This window comes from Rattus rattus, chromosome 8 (assembly GCF_011064425.1).
Source record: "Rattus rattus isolate New Zealand chromosome 8, Rrattus_CSIRO_v1, whole genome shotgun sequence".
In the NCBI taxonomy this organism is placed as follows: domain Eukaryota; kingdom Metazoa; phylum Chordata; class Mammalia; order Rodentia; family Muridae; genus Rattus; species Rattus rattus.
In genome coordinates, this window is record NC_046161.1 from 87,841,621 (window position 1) to 87,856,573 (window position 14,953).

Genomic DNA, 14,953 nt, shown 5'->3' on the forward strand with positions numbered 1-14,953 from the left:
TCCCCTTCTCAATTCCTCTTCTCGATTCCCCTTCTCAATTCCTCTTCTCGATTCCCCTTCTCGATTCCCCTTCACGATTCCCCTTCTCGGTTCCTCTTCTCGGTTCCTCTCCTCAATTCCTCCTCTTGCTTCCCCTTCTTCCTTCTCTTATCCCCACCTACAGTAGTTATAGGAAGAATATTGCCTTACTACTTTTCGTGGTGCTGTGACCAAATACTTGGCACGACACAACTTAGAGGAAGAAGGGCTTCCTGTGGCTCCCTCTCTGAGGAAGTACGGTTCACTGTGGAGGGAATGCATGGTGGCTCGGTAGTGGCAGGGGCGTGCAGCTATGACTCCTCCCCTCCCCACCTCTTTCTGTGTCAGCCCTTCCCTTTTTCATACAGAAAAACATTTGTTTTGGAGAACCGGACAAACCATTTCTTGACCTGGGAGTAAATTACATGCAATTTGCTTTGTTTTGTCTTGGTTTGGTTTGGTTTTTTGAAGACAGGGTTTCTCTGTGTAGCCCTGGCTGTCCTGAAACCTACTCTATAGATCATGCTGGCCTTGAACTCAGAGATCTGTCTGCCTCTGCCAGAATTAAAAGCATGTGCCACTGATGCCCAGCTAAATGCAATTTTTTTTTTTTTTGCAACACAAACGAATTGCCTTTATTTCGGTACACTTAGTGGTCCTGAACAGAGTGGGGAGCATGGCAATGAGCCAGGAGTCAGGCCCACCGATCTGCAAACAATCTGCAAACTGCGAACGTGGTGACACAGAGCTCCTCTGGGTCCCTACCGAGGGTCTGAGGAACAATACTGAAACCTGAGTCTGCAGAGTCAGGGCCTCTGTTCCAGCTGTCAGGCTCCACACCAGACCCGATGGGTGGTCAGGGTGACTGAGAGCCCTGTTCAAACCTCTTCAAAGTGTAAAAGCAAAGCAATTATGGGAAAAGGAACAAACTCAGAACCGTGTACACCGAGGACTCTCTGCATGGCCTTTCTCTAGGCTTATATCCAAGGACCCTGAGTGCTGGCCGGTCTGAGTCACCCTGTGCCTGCTCTGTTCACCTCTAGATCTGAGCTCAAAGCTCAAGGGCTGATGGTGGGCAGGGCCAAGGACCCTGCGCTCCCTTCCCAGGCTGGTGGCAGGTGAACGAGTGTGGTCCGGAGCTAAGTGAGGGAGGCCAGGCTCTTCCAACCTCATCTGATGGCTTCTGGCCACAGCAAGTGTTGGGTGGTGTCGGGCAACAAGGGACCTGAGGAGGGGAAAGCAGCATCCCTTGATAAAGGTGGGGAGACGGGAAGCCCTGAGTTCCTCACCCGCGGCCAATTTCAGAGGGAGAGGAGGTTACAATCTAAGCTTTGGCCAAGGGTGGGAGTGGAGGAGTGGGGACCATGGTTTGGATGGGGCAATCACTTAAGACTTAAGAAAGCAGGGGTGGGGGTTGAGGATTTAGCTCAGTGGTAGAGCGCTTGCCTAGTAAGCGCAAGGCCCTGGGTCTGTTCTCGGCTCAAAAAAAAAAAAAAAAAGAAAAAAAAAAAAAAAAGAAAGCAGGGGTGCAGCCAAAGCGCCCAAGCCCAGCGGTGGTCAGTCCCACGGCTGCTACCTGAAGCCTCCCCATCTATTCTAAGGGCCACCACACAGCTGTGGTGGAGGGCAGGGCGGGCAAAGGCAGACCCAGGCCGAGTGCCAGCAGCAGGTGACTGTGTGACGTGTCTGTTCACAGTTGCGTTAGCTTTGCCAACCTTCTTGATCCCAGAAGTTCAACCAGGCAGACAGCAGTTACACTCGACAGATGATGTTACACAGCACAACTTAGGTATTTCAAATGGACAAGAAGTTAGTATCAGAGCAGTGTCTCAGGATGAAGTCTGAGTGGGGCTTCCTCTCCAGTACTTTGAGGTCTACAGATGGATCTAGAAAATTCACTACTGTGGGAAATGAAGACTTGGGTTGGATGGGGAAGGGAGGCCAGGGCCTTGGTGACTAATTGCTGTAACACTGTCCTTCTGGTGGCTGTGGCAGCTTCATGTTCTCTTTTGACATCATCAAGCGCCCCAGTTCCCGCAGGATGACTTCGATGCTGTGGGAATGCTGCCACTGTGCCAGCACTGCCGTGGCTCGTGGATCCACCACGCCATTGGAACTGCTCACGCCGCTCATGTTGACTCTTGTCACAAATCTCACAGACGGGGGTGCTTCTGGATACTTAGGCCCACACTCTATCTTAAGGCTGTATATTCGGTTTTCATAAATTGCTCGTGGAGGCCCAATTATCACGCCTGTCCATCTTGTGAGTGTCATGTCCTCGTCGTCCTCCAGACCCCAGCTAACTGTGCTGTCGCCGACTCCTTTCTGGCCTTCTTCCAGCTCTTCCAACCGTCGGAAATTTCGAGGGACTTTTACTCCCGAGCCTCTGGTGGCTGCCACCTTGCGTCCCTGTCGCTCGAAGGCCGGCCCCCTGCAATTTTTAATTCAACAGACTTCGGTCCTTTTTTTCTCTTACATTTTGTAATATATACATATATCACAATATTGTGATATATGATATATAAGTTTAAATTTTGTGTATTTTTCTTTTATTTTACTGTGATATATATGATATATACTGATATATATATATGATATATTATATATACATATATCTTTGTGTTCCCCCCCCTTTTTATACAGCAATCTCTTCACACTGCTGAAACTGAGCTTGAGGGTGAGTCTCAGGATGCTCAGTTGATCCTCCTGCCTCAGACTTCAGAGAAGCCAGATATCTTATCATACGTTTATATTCTTGAGGCCCTGTGTGTCTAGAAAAGGTGAGTACTTTCTGGGGCAAGCAAGTCACACATTGCCACATTCTCAGGCTACATCACCTTCAGGTCTCTTCTTGTTGGTTCACTGTGGCCGACGATGACAGTAAATCTGAGCCAAGTCACAGAAGGAAGGTCAAAGAAAAGAGGAAAGGCCAGGCCTGCAGAACCCTGCTACTGTGCTGGGCCATCTCAGGGCACTTACTCTCAGGGGCAGAGGTGTAGGTCCGCAGAAATGCTCGCCTGGCATGGAGGAGGTCCTGCATTCGACTTCAAGCTCCGACAAAGGCGAAACAGATAAAGAATTAATGCCTACAAGGCAGCAAAGACCACAGAGATCTGTACCAGGCTAAAGGGGACACCCAGCTCTGGGGGCGCAAACCCATACTCTCAACCATTTGGGAAGTCGAGATGGATTGATCATTTGACCCCAGAAATCTAAGCGTTCAAGCCCAGCAGGAAAAACAAAATCGTGTTGGGGTGGGACAGGGGATACTCTGTTGAACAGACATTCTTATATGTTGGAAGCAAATACAGTGGACAGAGCCTGGGAATGCTAGAAAACTGAGTTTAGCAATCAGTCCTTCCTTCCATCCAGGACTGTATATTGTATCTTCCAGCTCTGCCTACTGCCTATCTCCCAACATCTCCCAACAGTACCATTTTGTTAAAATCCATCAAAAAAAAAAAAAAAAAAAAAAGGATTTACCTGTTTTACCTGGGTGCTGACAATCTATGCCTGGGCCCTCATGCTTTTCCCACTAAGGTAGCTCTGCAATCCAACAAGGTAACAAGGCTAAGGACCCATAGCTGTTAGAGAGCAACAAGGTAACAAGGCCAAGAACACACAGCGGGTAAAAGATGGGATTTTAATTTCTGATCCTTTGGGCCACTTGCTTTCCATTTTCCACTGTCCCTCCCTCCAATCACCTGGGTTGCTTACCAAGAATAACAACTGCTTACAGGATTATTGATCTTTTGGAAATTTAGCCTGAAATACCTAAACTGTTAAAAAAAAAAAAAAAAAAGCAAGCTTTTAGGGTTTTTGAGGTAGCTCTGTAGATAAGAGAGTTTGCTACCAAGTCTGACAACATGAGTTTAATACCTGGACCCCAGTGCTGTAAAGAAAAAACCAGTTCTCAGAAGATATCCTCTGACCTGCACATATACATATGCATCCCTTCCAAGTAATTAACTAACTGAATAAATGTAAAAAAATAAAACTTTTATCTTCGAATGACATGTATAAGACGAGTTAGAAGCTAGAATTCCAAAAATAATTAACTTTATTTGGCTCTTAGGAACTGAAATTTGGAAGACAGAGGTTCAAATGATGCTAAATTAATATACCAGGAAAGGGAGAAAAAGTGTGTGTTTCTATATTGAGAATGGCAGGGGCTTACAGAGATGGAAGGTAGAAGATAAGAGGAAGGATTAATAAACAGAATATAATCACCTATAAACCAGAGCCAATGGAGCACGTGCGTGCATGGTGTGCTGTGTTTGTGTGTGTGTGTATGTGAGTGTGTGTGTGTGTGTGTGTGTGTGTATACACGCATGTGTGTACGTACACATGTGTGTTTTGTTGGGGGTTAAAGCGAGTCTCTTATACATGCTAAGCAAGGAGTCTACTAGTGAGTCACATCATTAGCCCATTTCATTATGAGAAAGGGTCTCCCTAACTGCCCAGACTGGCCTTGAACTTGCAATCCTCCTGCTTCCAGCTCCCAAGTATCTGGGCATTCAAATGTGTGCCACCGCCTGAAATGGAAATTTCTGGTTTCTTTGGAGATTCACTTGTGTCCTGTGGTGTTTTTCTGGAAACTGTCTTATGAGAGGATGCTTTGCTGAGAACAGACACATGGTGTTTTCTGGAAGCTGCCTGGAAAATGGGCATGTGATGTTTTGCTAGAGCAGATGCTTGGAAGAACATGTGATGTTTGGAAAGGGTATAAGTACAACCCAACAGACAGTGGGTGATGATGTGGCATTGGGTCACCTTGCCACTCTTTGCTGATCATTGTCCGGACTTCATAAAGAGAAACGCACCAAAGAACTTCTGGTGTGTCTGGCAGCTTCTTGCCAATTCCTCAGACTCTGGCAGAGCCTGGAGGTTTCTTCTGGATTGAATTGCCATTGCTGATTCGTAAATGGTGTGTGTATGAGAGGATCAAGCTACCACTGCTAATTTGTGAGAACTGAACTGCTGATATCCTGACCACACAGATAGGATTTGCTCCAAAGAGCTATTTCTGAACAAGCCCATATCCTCCTTTGCCCTAGTAACCTTTCCTTCCCATTACCTCTGGTGGATGGTGGGCTAGAAAGGAGGTTAAAACATTTAAATATACTTATTAAAGTAGGTTTTAAAAACATATAAGCCTACAACCACCTAGATCAATCACGTCTTGATATACAATTCAAGCCTTTGACACAAAAGTAGCAATATGAGGAGTTGGGGATTTAGCTCAGTGGTACAGCGCTTGCCTAGCAACCACAAGGCCCTGGGTTCGGTCCCCAGCTCCAAAAAAAAAAAAAAAAGTAGCAATATGATCCACTGTTTAAACTCAACATGCTCTCTCTCTCTCTCTCTCTCTCTCTCTCTCTCTCTCTCTCTCTCTCTCTCCCCCCCTATTATTTAATTATAATTTTTTAAAGCTCCAGAACACAGGTGAGCCATATTTATATTTTCCAGAATTCTAAAATTATGAGCAAGTTACTATTTAAAACACATTTCACAGACCGTTTACCCTCATGTTGGTGACAAATATTGTTTCTTACCGCACTTGTGAAAATGATAGGACAATTCCGGCAGGTGCAACATTGTAGCCTTCCAAACAGAGCCGGGAGGTGGGGCCTGGAGAAAGCCAAGGCTCTGCTCTGTCCCCAGAGAGAAAATGGAGTTTCAAAGGACAGAATTACAGTTTAGTTTGACAAGCTTTGTTTTTGAGTCTGGAATGGGGCAACATTTCATTTCATGAAATACAGTTAAGAGCAAGACCAGTAGAAGAAGTTGTTCATTTTAAAACACTCCAGGTTGGCCTTAAAGTAACTGTGTAGCTAAGGGCAGCCTTGATATTCCTGTCTTCCTACCTCCATCTCGGCAGTGCTGGGATTGCAGTCTTGGACCATCCCAGGCAGTTTATGGAGTTTCGGGTTTGAACTTAGCCTCTCTTGCACTAGGCGAGAGCTCTGCCAAGTGTACCATAACCCCACCCCTGACAGGTAGTTTTATAAAGTCAGAAAATGCCTAAAGAAAGCAGGAAGTAGACTGGTCGCTTGAAGATTGCTTTCCTTGTAAGTCAGGGACACAGAGGGGAACGATGGAAAAGTGACTGGTGGGTAGGCAGCAGGCTACCTCAGGCTGCTTGTCTTGTGCAAGGATTATGGCAAAGGGTACTTCCTTGTCACGACTATTGAAACTGGCCTGTCGGGAAATTTGGCTCTGATCTCTCTAATCCTGACTTCTCAGAAGGTTGAATAAATAGGGTAGTTTCAGCTTGCTGTGGGAAGTAAGTGGAGCACAAGTGACTCCATTTTTAGTTTGCTCTGCTGGGGCCTAGTTTGGGAGCTGAGCCTTGTGTAGGTTTTTTGTTTAACAGCTGTCATGGTGGTAGGGTGGTGAGGCCTGGGGAAAGCTTGAAGAAAGAGGAGCATCGACAGCCACAGGTCTCAGGGAACAAAAGACTTAAGCTGTAATCACTCAATAGGCCCAATTCCCCAAAAATCAGGGTGCTGAAGACTAGCATTGCACATAGAGATAGGAACAATAAAGTTTAATAAACATAAGATCTGTCAAAAAGCCATTAAACTGGTGGTGGTGCATGCCTTTAACCCCAGCACTTTGGAGGCAGTGGCAGGTGGATCTATGAGTTCGAGGACAGCATGGTCTATGAACTGAGTTTCAGGACAGTCAAGGCTATGCAGAAAAACCCTGTCTTGAAAACAAACAGCCCTTAAAATGTACACCTAAGTAAAGAGAATTTATCCAGTTATAGCAGTGTATATCTGTAATCCCAGTTTGAGTGGGGAAGATCTCAAGTTTTCTGTCAGCTTGAGCTAAGTCGCAGGTTAGCCTGGGCTACATAGGGTGACAGGAGGCTGAGCTATCCTGTCAGGATCTAAGAGAGCTCGAGAAAATGTATTTGGTTGGTGTGTTCAGGGTGCTCTCTGCCCCATTTTTTTCTTTTCTTTTTTAACATCCCTCTTAAATAACCTTCTTGGTGGCCCGCAGACGTGAATGAATTGCCTGAACTTGTGGCCAGGGAACCACGTGGCAGGTCCACCAGCGCTGGGTAGAAAGTCCAGATTGTCTCAGATCTCTGTCTCCAGCTCAGTCTCAGACATCACAGAACACATCAGTGGTTCATTTCTGGTCCTGATAAAAACATGTCCCAGCTCACAGGGCTTATGTTGCTGGCAAGCTTTGACATCAAAGGAGATTAATTTGAAGCGTTTTTCCTCATGCAGGGGGGAAAAAAAAAACACCAGGTAATTGAAAAAACTAAGGAAACAAGCTAAGAAAAAAAGCCAAACAAAGAACAATGGTTGGATGATTCACGAGGCGGGGTTCTCCTTTCTCACACACATACAATTATTCCAAGATTGCAATCTGCCTGAGGCTGTCTTATTCTCTAATGACCGTATTCTCTTTCAGAATTTTAAGTGTAGGTTAGGCCTGGACTGAGGCAAGAGCAGAAATGAAAGGCCTTTGTTATAAGTAGTGTCTGCCAGTCTTTCCCTTGAGGACCTCGGCCATGACCTCTTGGTCAGCTCCGTCCGACGGCGGCTTGGCCACAGTGGCTCCTGACACACCGTGTGGCTCCGTAGATGTTGCGACCTTTAGAGACATCAGGATGGAAGAAATTTTTAAAACCTGCTTTGGTTTGCTCTGAGAGACTTGGAGGACCTGTTGCAGTTGAATTATTCCAAGGCCCAGCAACATCTCCCTCCTGTGAAGAGTGCTCTCACTGTTTTAACCAATACTAACTTGGGCACAGCCAATCTGCTTCTCTCCAGACAGGAAGACCCCAGGAAGAGCAGTCAATTCACACTGTTCACAATACACGATGGCTGGGTATCTGTCATTTGTAGAGCCATAAGTCTGTATGTTCAACTCCGACCAGATTCAGCAGAGGGGACTTGAATACTTCTCAAAGGAGGCCAGGAAATAGTTTGCTCTGAGAATGACAGTTTTCTCTTCACCAGGTTAGACTTAAATCTTTCCCTTAGGGCCTAGCGGGTAGGCGTCGGGGTGGGTGGTGTAAAAAGGCACAAGATTCCAGTCACACATGTGTTACTGGAAAATTGGGTGGGAACCAGCCTGGCCTGAAAGGAACCTGAGAGAGGATATTTTTCTTTGAGGGGCTAAGGGCATGGCTCAATTATAGATGCATTTGCAGAACACATGAGGCCCTTAGTTGCTTTCTCAGAACTGTTGGGAGGAAACCTGTCAACAATTAAAAACTAGGGAATGGTCTGGGAGTGATGGCACACACTGGTAATCTCAGCAGGTAGGAGAACCACAAGTTCAAGGCCTGCTAGGCTGTATGAGTCCTGTCTCAAACAAGTAAAAATGATGATGCCCCAGGCTACATCTGGGTTTGGGAAACTGCCTAGAACTTGCTATGGGATCCTCAATGTATCTGCGTCGTCGGTGCATGGCTCAGTTCCATACTCTTAGTGCCCCTTAACTAGTATGTGAAGTGAGGCTAAGGTTGTATCAATGTTATAGGCCTGGGACCTGGGGTGGGGGGAGATCAAAACGGTCACCTGGTAGAAATCATGGAAGAAACTCTCAACAAATATTAGGTACAGACTGTCAAGACTGTGAAGGCAAAACAACTCTCCTGTAGCAGAAGTCAGCCAGAATTGTAGCTGTTAATTATCTATGTGCTCTTAGATCTAAATTTTCTCGTCTATAAAAGGAGAGAGTTGGAACATATCAGATCCAAGCTGACTTCTAAAGTCTAGAGTTGCACAGTTTGCATTTTTCTATTAAAAACAATAAGGTAGGAGTTGGAACGTGGCTGCCAATAAAGCCTTGCCTTGGAGGAACAAGGACTTGAGTTTGATTCCTAGCCCTCACCTACAGGTTGGGCACAGCGCTGTGTGCTTGCAAACTCAGGACTGGGGAGAGAGAGAGGAAGATCACCGAGAAGGCTCGAAGCCAGTTTAACTGGTGCACTCCAAGGCAGTGAGAAACCCTGTCTCAAAGGAGGTGAATGACAGTTGAAATTATCTGCTGGCCTCCACTGAAGCTAAAACACTCACACATGGACACACTCACGACTGTTGTAAGCCCTCAAAAAAATTAATGAGTGGAGAGATGGTTCAGTGGTTAAGAGCACTGGCTGCTCTTCCAAAGGTCCTGAGTTCGATTCTCAGCAACCACAGGGTGGCTCACAACCATCTGTAGAGGGATCCCATTCCCTCTTCTGGTGTGTTTGAAGATGGCGACAGTGTGCTCACATAAAATAAATAAAGCTTTAAAAAAGGGGGGGGAGAAATTAATGAGATAACCAGGCAGTGGTGGCACACACCTTTAATCCCGGCTTTAGGGAGGCAGAGGCAGGTGGATCTCTGGGTTTGAGGACAGCATAGTCTATACAGCAAGTTCCAGGACTACATAGATAAACTCTATCTTGAAAAACAAAACAAAAAAAAAATCACCAAGAAACAAAACAACAACAAAAAACAAGTCTAGTGGCATGCACTCCTAGTTGCAGCACTGGGGAGGCAGATGTGGGGCTTGCTAGACAGACAGGCTTTGGCTAATTAGCAAATCTCAGTAAGAGATCCTGTCTCACAAAACAAGGAAACTAGAGAGCCTGAGGAAAGTCGCCTGAAATTGACCTCTGGCATACATATCTAAATACATGTACACCCACAGATACACACACACACACACACACACACACACACACACACACACACACACACTAAAGTTAAAAAGAGCCCTTAAGAGCCTTTAAGAAAAGTCAGATTCTATCCACCCATCCATCCATCCATTTCCTGTCTCAGACTCTTCAGTTCTCTCTCTCTCTCTCTCTCTCTCTCTCTCTCTCTCTCTCTCTCTCTCTCTCTGTGTGTGTGTGTGTGTGTGTGTATGTGTGTGTGCATATCCTACCCTGAACCTACTTTTATTCTTTAAATGACCTCAAATACTCAGAAATTTAGCTACCAATGTTCATTTAAACTGTAAGACATGCCTGCCATCACCAAATTTGCTAGAAGATGGAGGAGGATGGAAGGTTAGGGTTAACCTGGGCTAGATACACTTTTAAAAATATTAAACAAAGCTTATAATGTTCAGAAGTATGAAGAGGATAGGATTGTCTTGGCTTTGGTGGATTTGGTGGGTCAAGAACGGTGTCTGGAATCTAGGCTGGTCCATCTCGCCTACCTGCTTCCTTGCACACTGGTCCTGAAGTACGCATCTTGTGATCTCAAATGCCTGCAGGGCCAGGCATCGTTGCCCTCTTATGATAGTGCATTTAGAAGGAAGTGGCTGTCACGTATCTGTATCCTAGATTAAGAAGAACAAAACGCAGCAAAAACCATTCAGAAAGCCTCCCAGTGGCATGACGGACGGCCGTCCTTTGCCATGTGTGATAGTTTGAATGGGTAGGGTCCTCATAGACTCATGCTTAGGGAGTGGCACTAGCAGGAGATGTGGCCTTGCTGAAGTAGGCGAGGTCTTGTTGGAGGACGTGTGTCACTGCCGAGGCAGGCTTTGAGGTTACATGTTTTCAAGCTACACCGAGTTTAGCTCACAGTTTCCTTCTGCTGCCTGTGAAAGGACAGCACAAACACCATTTGTCTCCATTTGAGGACCAGGCCTGATTTTGAAAAAGGCCGTAAGGCGCCAGCTCCAGGAAACGATCCTAAGTCCCAGAAACTAGGCCATAAGACACCGGCTCCAGGGACAGACATAAAATCCAGAACAAGATCATAAAAACCCCTCCCAAAGAACAGCCGGGGATAACCACGAAAATGGGGAAACATCTTATCTCAGGATGGGCCATCTGAGCTGGGCGGTCCTACCTCATCACACGGTTGAACATTCATGGCACAGGAATGCAGACCACAGACCAACTATAGTCTAGCACCCACCAGTGAAATTTTAACTACCTAACCCTTCTAGAGAGTTCCCCTGGCTCCCTATAAGGAGGCCTGTGTGCCTTCATCTAGGGTCGCCATTTTGGAAAATGGTTGACCCCAGAAAGTGGGTTATTTCTGCAGAATAAACACTCTTTGTCTTTGAATACTGAGTCTGTTGTCCTTCTTCAGCCATTTTCAGACCCTGCCACTCAGCTTGTGGAACTCTCAGCTCCTTCTCCAGCACTGTCTGCCTGCCACCATGTTTTTTTTTTTTGCTATGATGATAATGAATTAAAGGCTCTGAAACTGTAAGCCAGCCTCAATTAGGTGTTTGCCTCTATAAGAGTGGCTGTGCTCACGGTGTCTCTTTATAACAACAAAATCCTAAGACCCCACGACTACACCCAGACCAAGGGAAGCGTGGGCTTAGAGCATTCATTGTTACAATAATCCCACAGCGGAGGCAGAAATCCATCCACACTGCCTCCCATAGCGTGTCACCTGCATGGGGGAGGAAGCGACAGCTGTCACACAACCCGTTTCGATTCTCATTGTCCTTCCTTCCCACAGACCTGGAAAGTCTATGGGCTAGGCCAGGGTCAAGATCAAATTCAGGGTCAGGAAACAGGAGAGATGGTTTGCTCTGAGGTAAAATCCATGCTTTTCCTTTACAGAATAACCAAAGAAATAGAGTAGCTGTTGGGAAGTAGATGAACAAAGCTGTAATGACTTCCAGCAAACCCACACGGAAGTCTGCTGTGATGGGTCACACCTGCAGTCCTAGCACTGGGAGGCTGAGGCAAGAGGATTGCCATGAGTTCCAGGCCTGCAGAGTGAGAATTGTCACAACAACAACAACAACAACAACAACAACTACACACCAACAACGCTTCATCTCATTTAACGAGCCCAGTCTATCAAAGCATCATTCAAGCTCTTGGCATAAAAGTTTTAAATGATCTAAATGATTTTAAATCTGTATGTGTTTGTGCGAGAGTATGCCATGGGCACGTAGGTGTCTGAAGAGGACAGAAGAGGGGGTCAGATCCCCTGGGGCTGGAGTCATAGGCAGTTGTGAACCCAATGTGGGTGCTGGGAAAGGGTCAGGCCTCTGGAGGAGCATTAGTGCTTAGTCCCTGGATCACCTTCTCCAGGCCGTGTTCCTTCGATTGCTTGAGACAGAGTCTCACGGTGTAGCCCAGGAATTCCAGGCACAGCCTAGGAGGGCCTGAGTTCAGGGTGAATAGGATCTGCCCGAGTCTCTCTGTATCGCTGAGAACTGGCTACACGGGCTTTCTATCGCGCCCGGACAAGATATACACTATTTTTGTTTGGGGTTTTGGTACCAGAGTCTTAAGATGTGGTCCAAGATGGCTTCAAACCTGTGTTCTTTCAGCTTTTACCTCCTGAACTCTGGGATTGCACTGGGCACCACCCTGGTTTCCTGGAATGGTTTAGTAACAAAGCTACTAATGGTGGGGCCTGTTTCCTCCAGCCCCGAGTTCCATTCCTGGAGTTCCAGCTTGGGGCCTTCCCCCAAGGCTTTCCTATCCTAACTCCATCTTCTGTTTATTGATCCCCTTGCACTTCAATTGACATTCCCAGGACGAGTCTACCTTGCTGCCTGGGAGTGATAGCTGTGGGCAATGGCTAATAACTCCTTATCTGGTTTCTCTCCTAGGTCTGGATCACCAGTGATCTGCAGATAAAATCAAAGCAGGAGGTAGACTGTGTCCAACTGTAAGCAGAGGCACGGCTGACAAACCAGTGTACATTTCAGAGGCTGCCTCTTGGCAGAGCAGTAGCCTAGAATGAATGAATGATGCATCCCTAGCATCCCTTATAGTGGACAAGGTAGTGAACAACAGGGAGATGAAGACAGGAAAAAAAGAAGTTCAAGATTATCCTTGCTGTATAGGAAAGGTAGGGTATGTAAGGCCATAAAAACAAACAGGGAAGTCTGGAGAGATGGCTCAGTGGTTAAGAGCACTGACTGCTTTCCCTGAGGTCCTGAGTTCAATTCCCAGCATCCACATGGTGGCTCACAATCATCTCTAATGGAATTCAATGCTCCTTCTGGTATGTCTGAAGACAGATCCAGGGGTTGGGGATTTAGCTCAGTGGTAGAGCGCTTGCCTAGCAAGCGCAAGGCCCTGAGTTCGGTCCCCAGCTCCGAGGGAGAAAAAAAAGACAGATCCAGTATGCTCATATACATAAAATAAATTTTAAAAAAGAAAACAAACAGGGCCTTAGAGATAGCCTAGTGGGTTAAGACGCCTGCTGCCAAGTCAGACGACTGGAGGCTGAGGCTCACATGGTGGAAAGCAAGTCACACACACACACACACACACACACACACACACACACACACACACACACACACGAAAAATTAAAAACAAAACCAGCCAAATAACCTACTTCTCCAGACAAACAAAAGCTGGTGTAGGCTTTGCATGTTTCATGGTGTAAGTCTACGCAGTGTCTGTTTAGAATGGTCCATGCCCTGCCACTGTGCATCTGAGGGAAGAGGGCGGTACACTGGTCTCTAATGTATCAGTGGCCAAGTGTCAGACATATTTCTTTCTCCATGCAGTGAGGCTCTAGTTAAACGTCCTGGAATCTTCTCCAAAGGAAGCCGATTATCCTCATAGCTACCCCTCGATTTGGAATTTGCTTCCTTTTGGTTGGTTTTGTTGTTGCTGGGCAGTTCAGACTGGCCTTGAACTCTTACACAGCCAAAGAAGCCCTTGAACATGTGATCCTCCTATGGCTACCTCCCAGGTGTTTGTTTTGAGATTATGGATTCTGCCCACATGAATTTAGGACTGCGTTTTCATTTCTACTTTTACTCCTGTTCTGTGCCTCCTAACGCTGTGAAGCATACTGACCCCTTCACAAAGGGGTGCAGAAGGCAATTCCCCCAGCAAAGGCCGCCTAGCCCTTCTGCACGTCTCTAGTGAGATGTCTGAGGCTGATCACTTGAGCTGATAGATCTAGGACTACCTTTTCAGAGAATCCCAGATACTCCAAAGTCTCTCTCTCTCTCTCTCTCTCTCTCTCTCTCTCTCTCTCTCTCTCTCTCTCTGTGTGTGTGTGTGTGCCTTACACAAAGTGGATGAGCACTGTGAGCAAAATGACCAAGAGTGTGCAATGCAGCTAGAGACACCTGATGATAGATAGACTCCAGGCCGCACAGCAGACTGGAGGGACTAAACATGGATAGAATGTGAAATCAGGGGGTTAAGTTTGCCGAAGACTTGCACAGTGCAACGATGCTGAAAACCCACATGTTGGGACAATGCCTTATACTGAGTCAGCCTTTGCTTTATAGGCCTGGCACAAGAACTCCAGCAGGCAGAGAGGCCAGGCCTGGAGGGCACACCACCCCCCAGGAATGAGGTGCAGACAAGGGCATGGCATTCCTGCTTGAGCCGCTCTCACCATTGTCTGCCTGCCGCCTTACTGGTCACGACATGTGTGGCATCAGCCCCCTCCTTCTGGCATCCGTTAGAACAACACTTGCCAGCCCCAGTCTGGATGTGTCTTTCAGCCTGGCTGTAACTTTCCACTTTCGTGGGGGTGTTGCGAGGGTTTACAAGACCGACTCTGACAAGTACTCTGCATCAGAAGCTTTGAGAAATTCTTCTGTAGAGGAAACTGGATTTGGCATCAACTAAAACATAACAAGCGTTAGGTTAAAAAATTGCAGGAAGTGGCCTGAGAGATGGCCCAGTGGATACAAGACTGACAGACGGAGCTTCATCCCGGGAGGCCCATGGTGGGGGAAAAACTCCTAAAAGCTGTTCTTTCGAGAATGTGTGAGTTCGTGTACACACGAACCTGCATGTGTGCACACAACCATTCACCCGAAATAAGTCAAATGTAATCAAAGAGAAATGAAATGACGGAATTTGCAGGTGAGTGCAGCTTTCCACCTCTCAGGAAAGAAGCATCTTCTGTGGGTTATTACAGAGACCCACAGTGGGCCAAAGGGCACAAAATAAATGCCCACGGGGAGTTCAACCCCAAGCGGGACACCTATAACACAACTTCTATGC

At 46.6% G+C, this 14,953-nt stretch overlaps 1 protein-coding gene across 1 annotated transcript; it reads right to left on the minus strand.

Moving 5' to 3' along the window:
* Positions 1 to 1,739: 1,739 nt before the first annotated feature.
* Positions 1,740 to 14,184, minus strand: LOC116908246 (ubiquitin-conjugating enzyme E2 variant 1-like). The gene is made up of 3 exons (XM_032911502.1): positions 14,146 to 14,184; positions 12,512 to 12,594; positions 1,740 to 2,449 (listed from the first exon to the last, which is right to left on the minus strand). The coding sequence occupies exons 1-3, from the start codon at positions 14,182 to 14,184 to the stop codon at positions 1,975 to 1,977; spliced, it is 597 nt and encodes a 198-aa protein (XP_032767393.1). The 3' UTR covers positions 1,740 to 1,974.
* Between the last annotated feature and the right edge of the window lie 769 nt (positions 14,185 to 14,953).

Bases quoted from the DNA above. Each gene is read 5' to 3' on its own strand.
- LOC116908246 (XM_032911502.1), bottom strand. From the start codon at position 14,184: ATGTGGGTTTTCAGCATCGTTGCACTGTGCAAGTCTTCG. The intron at 12,595-14,145 runs GCAAACTTAACC...TTTTATCTGCAG, and splicing joins TTGCACTGTGCAAGTCTTCG to ATCACTGGTGATCCAGACCT. The intron at 2,450-12,511 runs GTAGACTCGTCC...TAAAAATTGCAG, and splicing joins TATCACTCCCAGGCAGCAAG to GGGGCCGGCCTTCGAGCGAC.